The sequence below is a fragment of the Opisthocomus hoazin genome, chromosome 24, assembly GCF_030867145.1.
Source record: "Opisthocomus hoazin isolate bOpiHoa1 chromosome 24, bOpiHoa1.hap1, whole genome shotgun sequence".
NCBI lineage: Eukaryota > Metazoa > Chordata > Aves > Opisthocomiformes > Opisthocomidae > Opisthocomus > Opisthocomus hoazin.
Window position 1 is genome coordinate 1,256,007 of NC_134437.1, and position 15,295 is coordinate 1,271,301.

At 64.5% G+C, this 15,295-nt stretch overlaps 1 protein-coding gene across 1 annotated transcript; it reads right to left on the reverse strand.

Annotated features, from left to right (window-relative positions):
* Window positions 1-3,067: 3,067 nt before the first annotated feature.
* On the reverse strand, window positions 3,068-8,657 carry SCN4B (sodium voltage-gated channel beta subunit 4). The gene is made up of 5 exons (XM_075442393.1): window positions 8,594-8,657; window positions 4,901-5,064; window positions 3,953-4,178; window positions 3,561-3,690; window positions 3,068-3,428 (listed from the first exon to the last, which is right to left on the reverse strand). Exons 1-5 carry the CDS (start codon window positions 8,655-8,657, stop codon window positions 3,335-3,337), a joined length of 678 nt encoding a protein of 225 aa, XP_075298508.1. The 3' UTR covers window positions 3,068-3,334.
* Between the last annotated feature and the right edge of the window lie 6,638 nt (window positions 8,658-15,295).

Consider the following 15,295-nt stretch of genomic DNA (forward strand, 5'->3'; position numbering starts at 1 on the left):
TGCGAACAAGCTGTTCCTGCACACAAGGAAGAAACAAACTGCTGCATGGACCTCTACCATTCAGACAAGCTGAACAGAATGGGGTGAGTTTACACACTTGTAAACAAACAGGGACATCAGGCATTATTTTAAATCCATTTTTTGTAGGGTAGCTTCAGCCCGAATAGCACCAGGGCCATTCCCATGCAAGGCGGCAGGGAGGGATCTTGCTTCCCAGGCAGCGGCGCTCCGAGAGCCCTTTGTGCTGGGAAATGCCCCAAGCAGCCCGCAAACACTGCCGCTCCAAAGGCAGCACTACAGCCCCGGCCGGCCGGCAGACGGAGCCGGCTCCTGCCCCAGCCCGTGGCCCACGCCAGGCTGGCCCCCGGCTCCAGGCACCCACAGCCCCTGGCTCCAGTGGGCAACACCCACCCGTGGGTGCTGGGAAGCAGCACCCAGCCCTGTCCCCAGGGTGTCCGGGAGGGAGCGGCTGGATGCAGGCAGAGCAGCGGCACTCATCCACCTGGGACGAGCAGCTACAGAGATCGGACACAGCCCACGCTCGGCACACACAGGAAATGCTGCTGCGCACCGACAGCAACCCACACTAGTGCAAGTTTCTCTAATAAACATAAACTTTATTTCATTCAAAGCAAAGCTAACTAAAGCTCTACAGGGCAAAAAGGTGCTGTGAGTCATCGCACAGCATGTTGTACACATCCTGTGTTTATTCGCAGGTATCTCCTACGTGTATTTATATATGCTTACACACATAAGTGTCTGCCACAGCACGCACCTCCAGCAGCGCCTTCACCCCTGCATGCCCCGGAAAGCCTCTGCAGACCGCCCACAGCCCTTGCGACAGCAGGGACCCCGCAGGAGCTGGCCCAAGCTGCAAGCCCACCCGCTCCCCCAGAGACCCCCGTGCTGCGTACAGCACCCGCACACATATGCATCTAGAGTTATGTTTCAAAAATTGGTTATAGTGACTTTCTCCATCAAGCCAAAGAGTAATCCATGCATAGTACAGCGTTGCATATCCTGTGGTAAGTGGAACTGTGTCCAGATACCGTCTAAAAAAGGCCAACAGGTTAGGACAGCTAAAAATAGTTCTTTAAAAAAATCCCTTCCTCCCCTCACTGTCCTCTCCCATGGGGGGTCTCCTCCAAGGATGGGCTGGGGGGCTCTGTGGGCAACGGGGAGGTCTCACGCCTTCCTGCCCAGACTCTCATGCGTGACAATGGTATGTTACCAACACTTTGCATTCAGAGTGCCTTTCGCCCCAGGAGCTTGGAGCACTTTGCAAAGCGATGCAGGGAGCCTCACACCTCCTGTGAGGTAGGTCAGGTTTACCGTCCCCGCTTTCCGGACGGGGAAACTGAAGCGCAGCAAAGTCAAGGGATTTGCCCGAGGGCTCCACGGATCCTCAGAGAGAGGACTGGGACCCCAGGGACCTGACTCCCACTTGCCCGTCTGACCAGAAGCCAAGGAAACCTGCCTGGGGCCAGGTGCCTGGAGGTGCCTGCTGTCCCAGACACAGGGCCCCGCTGCAGCCGGTGCCCCCGACCCAGCCAGGCAGAGCCAGCCAGCCATGTGCCCAGGCAAGGGCGGCGAGGTGCTCTCCGTGCCCCCGCAAGCGGGCAGCTGGGGTCCGACCTCTCCCACCACAGCCTCCAGAGAAGGTAGCACCTAACCTTTCCTTGTTTGCCTTGCCCACCAAACCCTCGCCTACCTTCCACTCTGGCACCTCTGTTGGGGTGCAAGCCCCTGCATCTGGGAAGTCAGGGCTCAGCTTTGATTCCCAGTTTCGGGTGGGGACGGGGGAGCTGCCTGTCCTGCAGCTTCATGGACAGATACCCACAAATAAAGGAAAAGTAGGGAACAAATCATTTTTGTAAAGGACACTGTCAACTTCAGTTGTTAGGATCAGGTCATTCCCTTCGTGTCTCACGTCCTACTACAGCCCTTGAGAAGGGGGCTGGTTTGCACAAGTCCCCACTGCGGGTACCCTTCGCAAAGACCCTCTGGCTTGCTGTGGCACCCCTCATCCGAGGATCTCAAAGTGCTTTACAAACGTTAGCCAAGGAAGCCTCACAACAACCCCTGTGAGGTAGAGCAGTATTATTATCCCCATTTTACAGACGGGGAAACTGAGGCATAGAGAGGCAGAGCGACTTGCCCAAGGTCACCCAGTGGGCCGGTGGCAGGCCCGGGAGCGGGCTGGCGCAGCCCTAGCCCGGCGCCCCTCGCCACGGCTCAACCGTGCTCCCTCCCTGCATCGCGGACGGAGTGCCACAGTGCTCCTCGGGCGAAAGGGAAACGCTATCAGCCATTTTCCCACTGGAGGCTAATATAAAAAATATCCGCGTAACGAGTTAAGCCTTGGCGAGTCAGCATCGAAAGCATTGCTGCTCTGCGTGCTGAGCGTTAAAAAGAGGGGAGGAGGAGTAAGAGCAGCAGCAGCACAACCCCGGGGAGCAGCACAAACCCTCCCAAGCACGCGGGCTGGGGCGCAGCCCCCGCTGCTCCCGGGGCACAGCCCTGCGCAGGGGCAAAGCGAGCGTGACACGTGGAGCTTCACCCCGCGGCGCTCCCGCCGCAGCGACCCTGGGACACGGCCAGCCCCGGCCGCTGCTCCCCCAGCCCTGCCACGGGACGAACCGAGGCACCTCGGGGCCAGCCTGCCCCGCGGGAGCAGGGCACCCAGCCCCTGCTGGGACACGACGATGGCCCTGACAGCAACGGGCCTTCTGCCGAGGTGGTTCTCAGGTGTGCTTAACAGGGGAGCTGAAGCCAAGCCCCGTCGCGACAGCCCTGCTTCCTCCCTCCCTCCCACACCGGACCCGTGAGAAACGCAGCGAAGGCAGGAGCCTCTACCTCTACGGCGAGTGTCGTGCATCCTGGCTCTGCTCGAGACCTTCTGCAGGAGGAGGCAGCTCCTGCCCGCCCCAGCTCAGCATTGCCACAGTCAGAGAAGCCGCCCCGAGCTCCCCGCAGCCTCTGCCCCCCAGCACGCCGGCACCCCTGGCCGCCCAGCGCCCCGCAGCCCGGCTGAGCCCCGGGTACTCCCCGGCACCCGGCCCCTTCCCTGCCCGCCCGCACCCTCTTGCCTTCACTCAGAGCCGAGCAGGCGGCTCCCTCCGTCCCGGCGGCATCCCAGTCCGAGTCCGCAAGAAGCTCCCAGTCCCCGCGGCAGCCGAAGCCTCTTCCGAGAAGCAGCGCAGGTTGCAGGCACGTGTGTAATAGGATCATGGCTCAAGCGTCGGCAGTTTGGGAAGCAAACAGAAGGGAAAGGCTCGTCCCCGTGCCCACCCTCCCCGCTGCCGGGCGGGCCGGGGCTCGGGGTGCCGCTGCTTCATGCCTTTGGTGGTGCCTTTTGCTCTGCCTTGGAGCCGGCCAGGCCGTTCTCAGTGTTGTCGTTCCCGGACGAGCTGACGAGACACTCCTTCCTGGGGGAGAGCACATGGCCAGCTGACAGCCCCCGGCCCCTCCCGGCCCCTCTCACCGCCACCCCAGCCTGGTGCAGCCCTGCCCCACGGCAGCACCCACCAAAGGGTGCCGGGACCAGCACCCGCACTCACTTCCCATCCTGGGTCTTCTTGATGATGAACAGGACAACCCTCTTGACGAGCATGAAGAGGACGAGCAGACCGATGAGCCCCCCCACAACGCCCACAATGATGAGCGTCACAGTGTTGTCTGTCTCCACCACTGCAGGAGAAGAAGGTGCTGAGGGGTCTCAGGAGGGGAGCAGGGAGCTCCCAGCTGCAGGGCCCCCTTGAAAAGCAGCAACCCCTCTGCCGGCCGCTGGCCCACGGCACAGAGGGGTGGGCAGCCAAGCCTTGCCCTTCAGGCATGCCCACCGCCTCCAAGGAGCCAGGACAACCGTGAGCCAAGGTGGGGCCAGCCCGGGTTTGCATCCCCACCGCGCCAGCACTACTCGCAGGGCACGGGACCCATGACCAGCACTTACTCTTCTGGACCACGGTGAGGAAGATGGTGGCGTTGTGCTGTGCGTCCTTCTCCTTGGGGTTCTTGACATGGCAGGTGTATTTCCCAGCATCGCTGAACTCCACATCCTTCAGGACGATGGAGATGTTGTTGTCCTTCCCGGTTGTCGAACCGACGAACTCGACCCGCGGGTTACGTGCCATGAGGATGGGCTCCGAGGCTTTGCTCTTTATCTTGCCGTGGTAAATCTGCAGAGGTGGGGAAGCAGGATGCGGGGTTCAGCTGCGCTCCTGACGACGCCAGCTGAGGGAAAGGCTCGAGCTCTCCTGTCGGTGCGCTGCCCCACCTCTGCACACACAGATACACATGGCCAAGCGTCCCGGCACACCCCGCTAAAGCAAGAATGCTGGTGGAGGGGGACCTGATGCGCTGCCCGCCGGGGAAACAACCGATCAATCTGACTTGCCCCGCAGCAATGCTACAGACCACGCAAAAGGTGGGAGAAGCCCAGGGCAGAGAGGGTCCCTGTGCTCCAGGGCCATCCAGGGCCGGCCAGCCTGCGAGGACAGCCCTCCTGCTACGGAGTTGAAGAGCAGAAAAATCCCAGCAGGAAGCAAACCTACACCTTTAGTATTTCAGAGCCAGCACAGGAGGAGAAAATTAACTACGTGTTGCCCAAAGCGCAGCCTCGCACCCGAACAGCCAATTTATGACCAATTTGCGGCAAGAAATGAGCCTGTGGGCAGCAGAAACTCCAGACCAGCTTTGTGCCAAAAGCACAGACATGCCAGGGTATTTGAGTCACCCTGTTTGCACAGCCCTGTCTCCCCCAGAGCTGGAGACACTCGGAGGGAGGCCATCCTGCAAGAGGAGAAAGGGAACTCCATGAGCACTGCAGTGCTGGTCTGCACCGGGACAGTACAAAAGGATCTGCCAGGAAAAGAGAGACAAAGCCCCGAGAGCCACCCACCATCTCTGTCGAGTTGAAATACCACGTGAAGACCAGGTCCTGAAAGCCTATGCAGGTGGTGAAGGTGCAGGGCAGCAGGACATTGGAGTTATTCAGAGCCATCACAGTGTTGGTCTTCCCCACCGACACCTCCAAGGTGAAGGCGATGGCCAAGACATGCAGACCTGGCAGGGAGAGGGGAGGAGAGAGTGAGGACACGGCGCCGGCACGCAGCCCAGCCTGCCGCCGGGCACCCTTGGGGCAGATGGGGCAGGGAGGAGAAGGGTGCACGGCAGGGACCACTCTCCCCTGCTGCAGCCCGGCCTCCGGCTGGAGCTGCAGCCGCAGTGGGGATCCCCTCCCAGGGAGCACGTGGGGGGCAGTGGGGCTCAGCCATTGCCCCCCTTCTGTCCCACTCCCGGCCCTGCCAGGGAGCCACAGCATCCTCCTCCTCCCCGCCGCCTCCACTCAGCGGGCACAAGCCCAGCTCTCCTCCCCTCGCAGAGCCCAGCGATGGGTTTGTCACTCCTCACCCCCCTTGGCGTGGCAGGAGCAAAGGCGCCTGTCCCCGGCCCCAGGACAGCTCAGCAGAGACACGGGACCTGCTGCTGGAGAAAGGCCAGGGGCTGGCTGGCACCCTTGGAGACAGCGCGGATTCAAAGGGAACCACAATATCACCACGAACAAAGGATGCAAATGAAAGCCCTGATTTGCGTGTTATCCACAAGGCCTTCAGTTGAACCTTAAAGGAGGGGAAAAAAGCCCAAAGCAAAGCAGAGCTCTCTGTTCCTCAAGCAGCGAGCCCGGGCAGTAATTGGCACGGCTGTCCTGGCTGCCTGCCACTCGCCCGGCCGCCACCCCAGCCCACGGCTCTCCCCGCCAGCAGCACGGCAGCGCAGGCTCCTCGCCGCGCCTGGGCAGACCCCCTCACGCCCGCCTTGCAGAGAGCTGTCGCTGGCAGATGACCTTCACACTGCCGAACGCAGCTCTCCCGCTCCGCTCCGCTCGTCCCCGCTGGCAGGGAGAAATGCACCGAGGAGCAGGTAGCAGCCCAGCTGCGAGAGCCGAGGGGGTGCCTGAAAGCTCCCGGGGTCCCACACAGGGGACTGCCCTGCAGCCCTGCGCGCCGGGCTGGGCCAGCCATGTCCACGCGGACCCTTTCCAGGGGCCACAGGGACACTTTGCCCCGGGCCAGGTGAGCAGCACCGCTCCCCATCCCCACCCCACCGGGGCTCTGTCCCGCTTGTGTGACATGCTTTGGCCAAGGCACAATGCAACCCAGCAGAGCACTGTCCCCCCCCTTCCCAGACCTCAGCCACCAAAGGGACCCAGCCATCCCTGCAAGGCTTTCCCTGGGCACTCCGACAACCAAAACAAGGGGTCGCGGCTCTTCACGGAGCTACAGGCTCATCCCCAGCTCCACCGACACCTTAACTTGGAGACCCTGCCCTCAGCTTCGGATTTGCGTCTGTCTGCAGCCGCTTCAGCTGCTGATTTATTCTCCCACACATGCCCGTGCTAACAACTCCCCAGGCACGTCGCAGCTCGAGCCAAGCCTGAGAGCCCTGCATCCTGGGCTTTGGGCCCTGCTGCAGTGCTGCATTGCAAGCACTGCAGGGAAGGACTTACTTAACTTTACGAAGAAGCACTTTTCATTCTGCTTGAGAGGCTTTAGCTAACGTCAGGGAGTGGTTCCCACCAGATGGAGGTCTCCTGCAGTTGTCAGTCTTAAAGACCAGCCCTGGGGATGCTACTGAGGGGACTTCACAGCCAGGAGTGTCCCGGGGGAATCCTGCTGCTACCTGGAATACGACTTCGCAGAGGGATGCCTGGCTCTGCAGGTACGCCTGAGCGGGCAGGGTGCTGCAAGGGGCCAGTGACTTACAGGAAAGACGATTCCTCGCAGCTTGTAACACTTTTAATCCTGTCTGCCACTGTTAGAACATCACGAACGTAATCTGCATGGAATGTGTGGGGGAAACATAGGCTGATCTTGTTCCTGTCACGCTGTGGTCTCAGGAAGACAGAAGTGCTATATTACCACTAAATAAAGCACAGAGGAAAACACATTGGGAGGTTGGGAGATTATCGACTGAACCTGCCACGCCAGCTGCCACCGTTACTTTTCCGTATGCCCAAAGCTACTGCACTTTGTGCCACCAGAGCCCCAACCTTCAGCGTGCAGGGCAAGCCACTCCGGGGCTCCCAGCTGCCCCCCAGGCCTGCAGGCACAAGCTTTCCCCAAGAGACAGGGAAGGGGGACTGGGGAGCAACCACTCTTGCTGCTGCCAGAGCCTTGGCTGCCTGCTCTTTGCTCTCCCAGAGGGTGAGCCCTGGGGCCAGCCCCCTGACGACGGGTCCCAGAGCCACTGAGCCATGTGCAGTAGCGCTGGGTGTGCAGCCGGGGACCCAGCCCCAGCAGCGACAGCCCTCCAACCCGGGCCAGGGCGCAGAGCAAGCCTTTCCCCCCCAGGGGCTGGTGGCAGCCCCTCGCTTTTCCTGCAGCCGGTCAGGAACCTGGTCTGGGAATCACTGTCCTAATGGCAAGGGCACACGGGATTCACCTGAAAAGCCACGGGCGCACGATGTGATCTGGGACAGGACAGCCGGGCCTCGCCCTTCCTGCGGGCACGGTGGAAGAAGCTGTGCTGTGGCTCTGCGGAGCAGGCAGCAGCCCACTGCCACTCCTCGGGGAGCTCCCAGCCCCACGCCCTGGACTCCAGACCCCCAAGTGCCCTGGTCTCCAGCATCTCCGAGCCTCTCCTACCACCCCACTGCCAGCCCCACGCCAAAAGCACCTTCCCCTGCATCTATCTGAGGAGGCACTTTCAACCAGGCACCAGCACCCAAATCCCGCAGGGAGTCTGGTACTTACACGCCTTCTTGCTTCTCCAGCTCACTTAAAACAAACTTAAGAACTATGCCCTCTAAAACGCCTCTGGAGGGAGCTCCCCACAGCAAGGCAGACCCTGCTCGCAGGCTCTCTGCGCCCGTCGAGCCAAGGACGACCCACGCGAGCAGAAGTGCAGCCGCTGCGTGAGGGCTGATGCGGGTGGCTTGGAAGCAGCCCCAGGCGCTGCGGCGGGGGGACGGCCGCGAGCTCCCCCCTCCACCTCGCAGCTGGGGGATGTCGGGCAGCCCCGGGCCCCGGTCCGGGGGCCCCACTCCGAGCAGCAGCCCTGCGGCACGGGTCGGTCCCCGCACCGCGGAGAAGCGCATGCAAGCGGTCGCTCTACGAAAGGAACCGTAAGCAGCACGACCTGGCGGCGGCGTTGCTCGGTGCATCGCTCCCCCGCGGCCATGCCCCCGGGCCGGGCTAGCGGGAGGGCAGCGGCGGTGCCCGCTCCCGAGCAGCAGAGCGGAGCGGGGCAAAGGCAGCGCTCCACGAAGCAAGCAAGCGCCGGCGATGTCAGCGGCTGGCGCGGGCGGGGCGGGGGCCGGCGCCGGGACTTCGGAGTCCGCTCTCGGACTCAGCGGCGAAGTCACCTTGGACGAGTCGCTGCTGCTCAGCGCCTCGGACGCTCCGTCTGCAGAGCGGAGACAGCCGCGGCAGCTGCCCGAGCGGCAGCGCCCACTTCCCCGCCTCGCCGGCCGGCCGGCCGGAGCCGCAGCGGCCGAGCGCGAAGGGACGGCGGCTCGGGGGGCCGCCCCGCCCGGGGAAGGCGAGCGGGCGCGTCCCCGCCGCCCGGCCCCGCCGCCCCCCGCGCCCCTTACCCAGCAGCGCGGCCAGCAGGCGCGGCGCGGCGCGGCGGCGGGCGGCGGGCGGGCCCCGGGCCATGGCTGCGGCGCGCTCCGTGCCGGCCCGCAGCGCCCGGCTCCGGCCGCCCCCGCCGAGGGCGAGCGGCGCCGGGCGGGGCCGCGCCGGGCGGGGCCGCGCTGCGCCCTCCCCCCCGCACCCCACCGCACCGCGCGCCCGGGGCCGGGGCTGAGCTGTCGGGCAGCGCGCCTCGGCGGGGCGGGTGACCCCCCGCCGTGCCCCCCCTCCGGCACCCCGCTTAGCCCCGGGGCAGACGGCAGACAGCTCCGCCGCCGCGGACGCGGAGCCAGACGCGGGCGGGCGAGGCTGCGGGGGACACCTGCGCGGCGCCGGGGTAGCGCTTGGCAAACCGCGCTTTCTGACCGAGAGCCTGCGCCGGGGCAGCTGGCTGCGCAGAGGCTCACCGCCCCGCAGCCTGCTCCTCACCGCCACGTCCGTTAGAGCTGACCTTCCGCAGACCGCGTCCCGCAAGGCGGTGGCGGGGGCCCTGCTCACGGAGGCCTGCCGTGGCGCGGCGTGCCAGACGGAGCTTCACTCTCGCGCCCAGGTCCGTTAGGCAGCCTGAGCCCTGTGCAGAGCTGCAGTCTGCTGGAGGTGACACACCCCGAGCACAGGCACGGTGGGCAGGGGGAGGAGGTGCTGCCACGCTCACGGTGCCGGGAGGGCACTGGCCGTTTCTCCGGGCCGTAGTCCTCGCCGGCACAAGGCGCGTGTCCTGGCAAAGCTCGGCCCGGGGGCCGGGCGAGGGTGTGCCGCCCTTGCGGAGGACAGCACTGCAGCGTGGCTTCCCTGAACGGGACTGCTCCTCCTCGGGGTGAGAGCAGCCTGCCTGCAGGGATGCTGCCTAGGGCCCTGCCTGCACGTCCTGGCAGCTCCAGGGCCCTTGGAGAGACCCCTCGGCCCCACTCCAGCCCCCTTCGCAGCGTGCTGCCCTTCCAGCTGGCCAGGAGCATGGAGCAGGAGGGAAGAGGGAAAGCGGGAGGCTTCGCGGGACGCAGGGGCGTCCCAGGGGACCCTCGAGAGGATGCCAGCAGTGCCTGTGGGTTGAGGAGTTAGGGCTGCAGAGCTGGTGACAGAGGCAGGAAAAGCACAGGCAGAGCGGGCTGGGCAGCGCTGGCAGCTGGTGCTGCGGGAGCAGCGTGCAGAGTACTGCTGATGCAGCAGAAGGTGTCTTGGCGGGCGGCTGTGATGGATGCAGCTGGGTGACGAATACAGCTAGGTGACGGAGACAGCTCGGTGAGTTGAGCCGCAGGCACTGGCGACCAGGCAAGTGGTGGGCTGAGACAGGAGGAGGAGGAGGAGGAGGAGTATGCATCTGCCCGGAGCCTTGCTAATGGGGGAGGGGGGGGGGACACAGCTCCGAGGCAGCAAACGGTCATTAGCTGTGGATGCCTCCTTCCTGGGATGCTCCAGTGTCTGCCAAGTTTGCTTCCTGAAAGGTGGGTAAAGTCAGGATGGGTTTGGCCAAACTGTGGTTGTGATTCCCCCCACCAGAGCCCTAAATCCTATTGGAGGCAGGGAGGTTGGGAATGACAGCACCAGCCAGCCGGGAGGGTCGGCCAGTAAATACAAAAGGGCTCCTGTGGGCACTGGCACAAACCGGGTGTGCTGGGCAGGTGGGTACCCAGCTTCCTCCACGACGACATGCGCTTGCAGCCAAGAGCTCCGAGCCGAGCATCTCTGCAGAGGCAGGGCTCCGCGTGCCCCGCCGGGGAGAGGCAGCGAGCCCAGCGCCGTGCTGCCCGCTCCCACTGCACACCCGTGGCCAGCCATGCCCTCCCGGCCACACAGCCCCAGCGCTCGGAGCGGGACGCTGCCTGTCACAGGAGCGTGATGGAACTGTCACACTTGGCAGCTCCAGCCGGTCTCCTCGCCCGACTGATCTCGTGAGACATCTGCCGCTGCCGCAGGTCTGGGAAAGGCTCTGCTCTCCCGCAGCCCGGCCTCGGCGAGCGGTGTGTGCCACGGCCGGGAAGGGCGCTCATGGCAGCTGGCCCCAGGGATTTGGCATGGTGCTGAGACGTCCAGCATGGGACCTGGGGATACTGCGGCTCAGCGGAAACTTGTTTTGCTGAGTCCAGAACAAGGGTGCCGTGTCTGGTTTCAGGGAAGGCGAGCACCCTCTGCTCAGACACTGTCACCTCGCTGGGGGGGACAGGAAGAAGGGCTCGGTGGTCCTGCCAGCTGGCTCGCAGCCTGCCGGGGGGGTCACGGTGGCTGCCAGGCCCCTGTGTACCCCTCGCTCCCTCTCACCTCGCACTAATGGAGCTGGGAGGGTTAAAATGCCAGGCTGCTCTCCCGAGGAGGGCTCCTGCTTCCCTCCACGTGGGTACCGAGCGGGATAGGGCTGAGCAGAGCAGTTGGGCTGCAGCCTCCCAGCTCAATGCAGCAGGCGCTGCGCTGGCCCTTTCTGCCCTGGAGCATCCTGCCAGGGGCAGCCCCGGCCCCCTGCCAGACCTGGCAGAGCCAGGGGACGCTGGGCTCCCGGACCAGGAGCAGGCAGAGCCCTCCTGCTGACGGAGGAGGTGGCGACGACGGAACAGAGACTCCCATCAGCACCTTATATTTACTGCAAGGTCCTCTGGCTGTGACCTTTAAAAGACAAGGTGGCCTGGCAGCCCGGGAGCTGGCAGTGGGCGCTTGCAGCCGTCAGATGCTCTGCAGGACCATCCCCGCTGGGCCAGGCACACCGGGCTGGGAGCTGAGCGAGAGGTCCTGGGCACACAGACTGCGGGTGAGTGCTTGGCTGCCTTTGTCATTCTCAGCCCTCCCTTGCCTGCAGCTCTCCCTCGGAGCAACGCTTTCCCCTCTCCCTGCCTCCTTCTCCCTGCGCAGAGCCATCCTGCCCGCTGCCTCCTCGGCACCCCAGCAGGGCCGGCTGCCCTCCGGGACGGGCAGGCTCCCCACCCCCTTTCACGGGCCCTTTAGAACAGGCAGGGACAGAGGAGCAGTGTCCCCAGGCAGCCCCTGCAGAGGCATCTGCAAGAAACAATGAGGCAACCGTCCTGTGTCCCAGGAGAAAGTTTCTTCCTGACCCAGCACAGCCCGAGGCCACCTCCACCAGACCCTCCCCGACTCCGGCCCTCCAGCACTGCCCTTCACACCCCTCGGCTCCCGGAGTTCACTGCCCCAGGCTGTCCCTGTTACCAGGTCCCCACGAGCAGGGAGCCAGGCTCAGGCAGCATCGCAGGGACAGTGGCTCTGGGCTCGACCGAGGCACACAGCAGTTCCCCGTGGCTCTCTGCACAGCACTGAGCAGGTCTCCCCGGCACAGGGAAGGCCCCCCGCCGTCTCGCGACCTGCCCTCTTGCTCTTCTGCACCTCTAATCCCACCTGGTCCAAGGAAATCTATGTAGTCTGTAAAAATGACTGTCCCTGGTTCTGGAGGATCTGTGAAGCCCCAGGCTGGGGAATTGCAGTCACTGCCCTCGGTCTCTTGCGGTGACAAAAACTCACCCTCGTCGTGTCCCCCGGGGATCTCCTCCACGATCCCACAGCGCCTGCCTTCCTCAAGAGTTTCTTGCCAGGAACTCCCCCAGAGGCGTCCCCAAACTGCCAACCTGTGGGTCCCCCATCCCCTTTGCCCACGGCTGCGTTCAACCCTCCGTTGGCTGACTCCCTCTGAAGCTGGGGGGTAGACAGCCGCGCACCCCCCCGCCTGAGAGCTGCTCCTTTCTGCCACAGCGAAGCTGGGCCCTGCCACAGGCCAGGTACAGACTGCAGCCCGGCTGGGCTGTACCCCCCAGCACCAGCCAAGCTGCTGCAGGACGGTGTCAGCGGAGCTGTGGAGGCGATATTCGTGCCCTTCCTCCAGGGATGGAAAGGTGCCTGCGGGGAGGTGGGAGTTTTCCGCAGAGTTCACCCTGCGGGCGTACGGCGAGGTGTGCAGGGCACAGCACCCGGGCCAGGCAGGCGGCACGAGGAAGGGCTGAGGCTGCTGCTGCTGGCCACTGTCACCCTGCCGCTCGGAGCAGCAGCGGGCTGAGCGAGGTGGGGTCGCTGGCAGTGGGTGCAGCCGGGCAGGCAGCGGTAGCCCAGGAAAGAGGTGGTCTCCACATGCGCGTAGGGACGGTGTGCTGGCCAGACCTTGCTTGCGTGCAGATTTGGGATGCGCAGGCATTCGGCAGCCTGGGTTGCAGGGCAGCTGGGAGAGGCATAACCGAGGGCGGCTGTCAGAGCTCCCCTCACCCTCGCGTCTCCGCGGTGGGTAAATGGACGGACGTGCCTATCAACCGTGCCCCGGCTGCGCTGCGCCGCTCTGGTGCGTCTGCACGGTGTTGCTGGATTGCTAGCTGGGACGGCAGCCCGGTTACGGGTGTCGATCACCCAGCATGTGCCCTGGGCTCTGCAGGAGCCTGATGAGCCTTACCTGCGTGCCCGGAGCAGCCGCCATCCTCGGCTCCCTGCAGAGCAGAGGTGGGGAAGTCGGCAGGGCGCAGCTCCCTGCAGCACAGCTGGAGCCCCGCAGCGTGTGCGGAGCACCCCCAAAATCCCGGCGTGGGAAGCTTCGGGTGGCACCGGCCCCTCTCCCACCCCCGGCACTGCCCCGCCTGCACCTGGCTCCGCGGCAGCTCCCGGGGACTGCGCTGCAGAAGCGCAGGGTGCCCTGCGCTCCCTCGGCACCCAGATGAAGCCTGCTCGGCAGCGGGACTTCTCACCCCTCTGGGCAGACGGACAGGCTGAGCAGAGACGAGGGACCCTGTCCTGCCCCTCCAGCAGGCAGCAGCACAGAAGTATCCAGCGCCAAGTTTGCATTTTCTTGTTCATTTGTTTGCTTAACTTTTCAAAGAGCAATAAAAACATCCTACTCTCAGGGGAGTGTTTGGCGAAAGAAACTGATCAGAGGGCGCAAACCCAAAACTACAGTCATGACCGATACCCGCACCTCCTGTGTGTACATGTATATTTGTAGAGATTCTCTCTGTTGTGTGCAGCTATGTACATACAGATGCATTGGCAAGTTGCAATCCGAGGATAGTGCATAACAGAAACGAAAGGCAGATGCAAGACTGGTTGTGTGCAACAGTCAGAGGCCTTTGGCTGCACAGTTGCCAGCTCAGTCCCGCGTGGAGCTGCTCACAGCCCAGCTTCGAGCAGCAGGCGGTCCCAGGGAACCAGCCTTGCGGCCAGCTCCCCGCCGGCACCGTACAGCGAAAGCCATCCGGTGTGGGTGCGCGGGGGCAGGCAGCCTCAGCCCAGCCCTCCCCGGGCAGGAAAGCCATGGGAGAGGGGGAACCGCGCGGTGAGACACGGCGCATTCCTGCTGCGGAGGGGAAGGGGAGCGGCGCGGAGCCCAGCGAGGTCGAGCGGGGTGGAGAGGGCACGCGGGGCCGGGGCGGAAAGCGATGGGGACAGAGCAGGGAGCGCACAGCTGTCCCTCCATCCTGGGGCCTGACGCCACGCGCGCAGGGACACGGCAGCGCTGGGCAGTGGGTGGCGTGGCGAAGGTCTCCCTTCTCCCCGGGCAGTGCTGCTCATGGGTGACAGGGGACCTCTGTCACGGGGCCCTGGGCAGCATCCCCTGCGGCTCCATGCGCTGCCCCTCTCCTGCCCCATGTCCCGCCTGCCATGGGAGAAGAAAAGCCCGGGCGCAGTGTGGCAGGGGACGCTTCCCTGGGTCATTTTCCCCATCTGACCCACAAGAGGCTCCAGGGCAAGCTCCCTGCACGTTCCAGCCAGCACGGCTCACCACCAGGTCTGGTGCGGAAGGCAAGGGGCTCGCCCGAGGCCAGGCGGCAAGCCTGCGGCAGGCAAGACCGCCGGTTCCCAACCCTGGGGCTCGCCGCATCCCCTGGCACTGCAGCGGGCTGGGACCAGCCGGGACCACCGCTTGCTCACGCCTGCCCCGAGCTGCCTGGGCCACTGCTAATAACGACCAGCAGAGCACGCAGGGCAGCTCCTGGGCTGCGCTGAGGGAGCCGCCGCAAGCAGGGCGGGCGCTGGACCATGGACGGGGCAGAGGCGGGCGGCAGCCGGCACTGCGGGGCCCGCGGCTGGGCGGGCTGGCAGTGCATTGCCGTGGCAGTTACGGATCATGCAGTGGTCTGCAGGGAGGCTGGAGGAGGCAGCCTCAGCATCACAGGGTTGTTTAGGGGTGACAGAGCTGTCCTGCTTCTGGGCCCACAGTTGTGCCTAGTCCTTCCCAGCAAGCGCCCAAAAACTCCTCTTCCTCCCAGCAGCTCTCTGTCCCTAGCAGCCGCAACCCACCACTCCCCACCACATCGGTTTGGCACATCAGCAGAACATTTTCCATTAGAACTACCCTCCCCAGGAAGGAAATGAGCACAAGAAAGTCAGCCCAGCACCTTTGGCTGAGACGCTCAGGCCCAAAAATAGGCTGAGAGGCAGAAAGGTGCATCTGTTACACACCAGGAGCCATTAGCAGCTCCAAAATCCAGTAAATCTCAGAGACAGCCCGTGGGCTAATGGTCATTACCCAACCATCAGCTTTTTAGCAGGCTGGGACACTCCCCAAGGAGCACGAGCTCCTTGTCGCAGCACCCTCAGCACTGGCACACAGGACTTACAAGGAGGAGACGGGCAACTATCGGGCATCTCTCGGGGATGGGTACATCAGCACCCGTGCCCCAGGCACAGCGGGAGCACCTCGGGGGTGAGACGTGGCCCCGAGGGCGGACGGCTGCTGGCCGCTGGCCCCT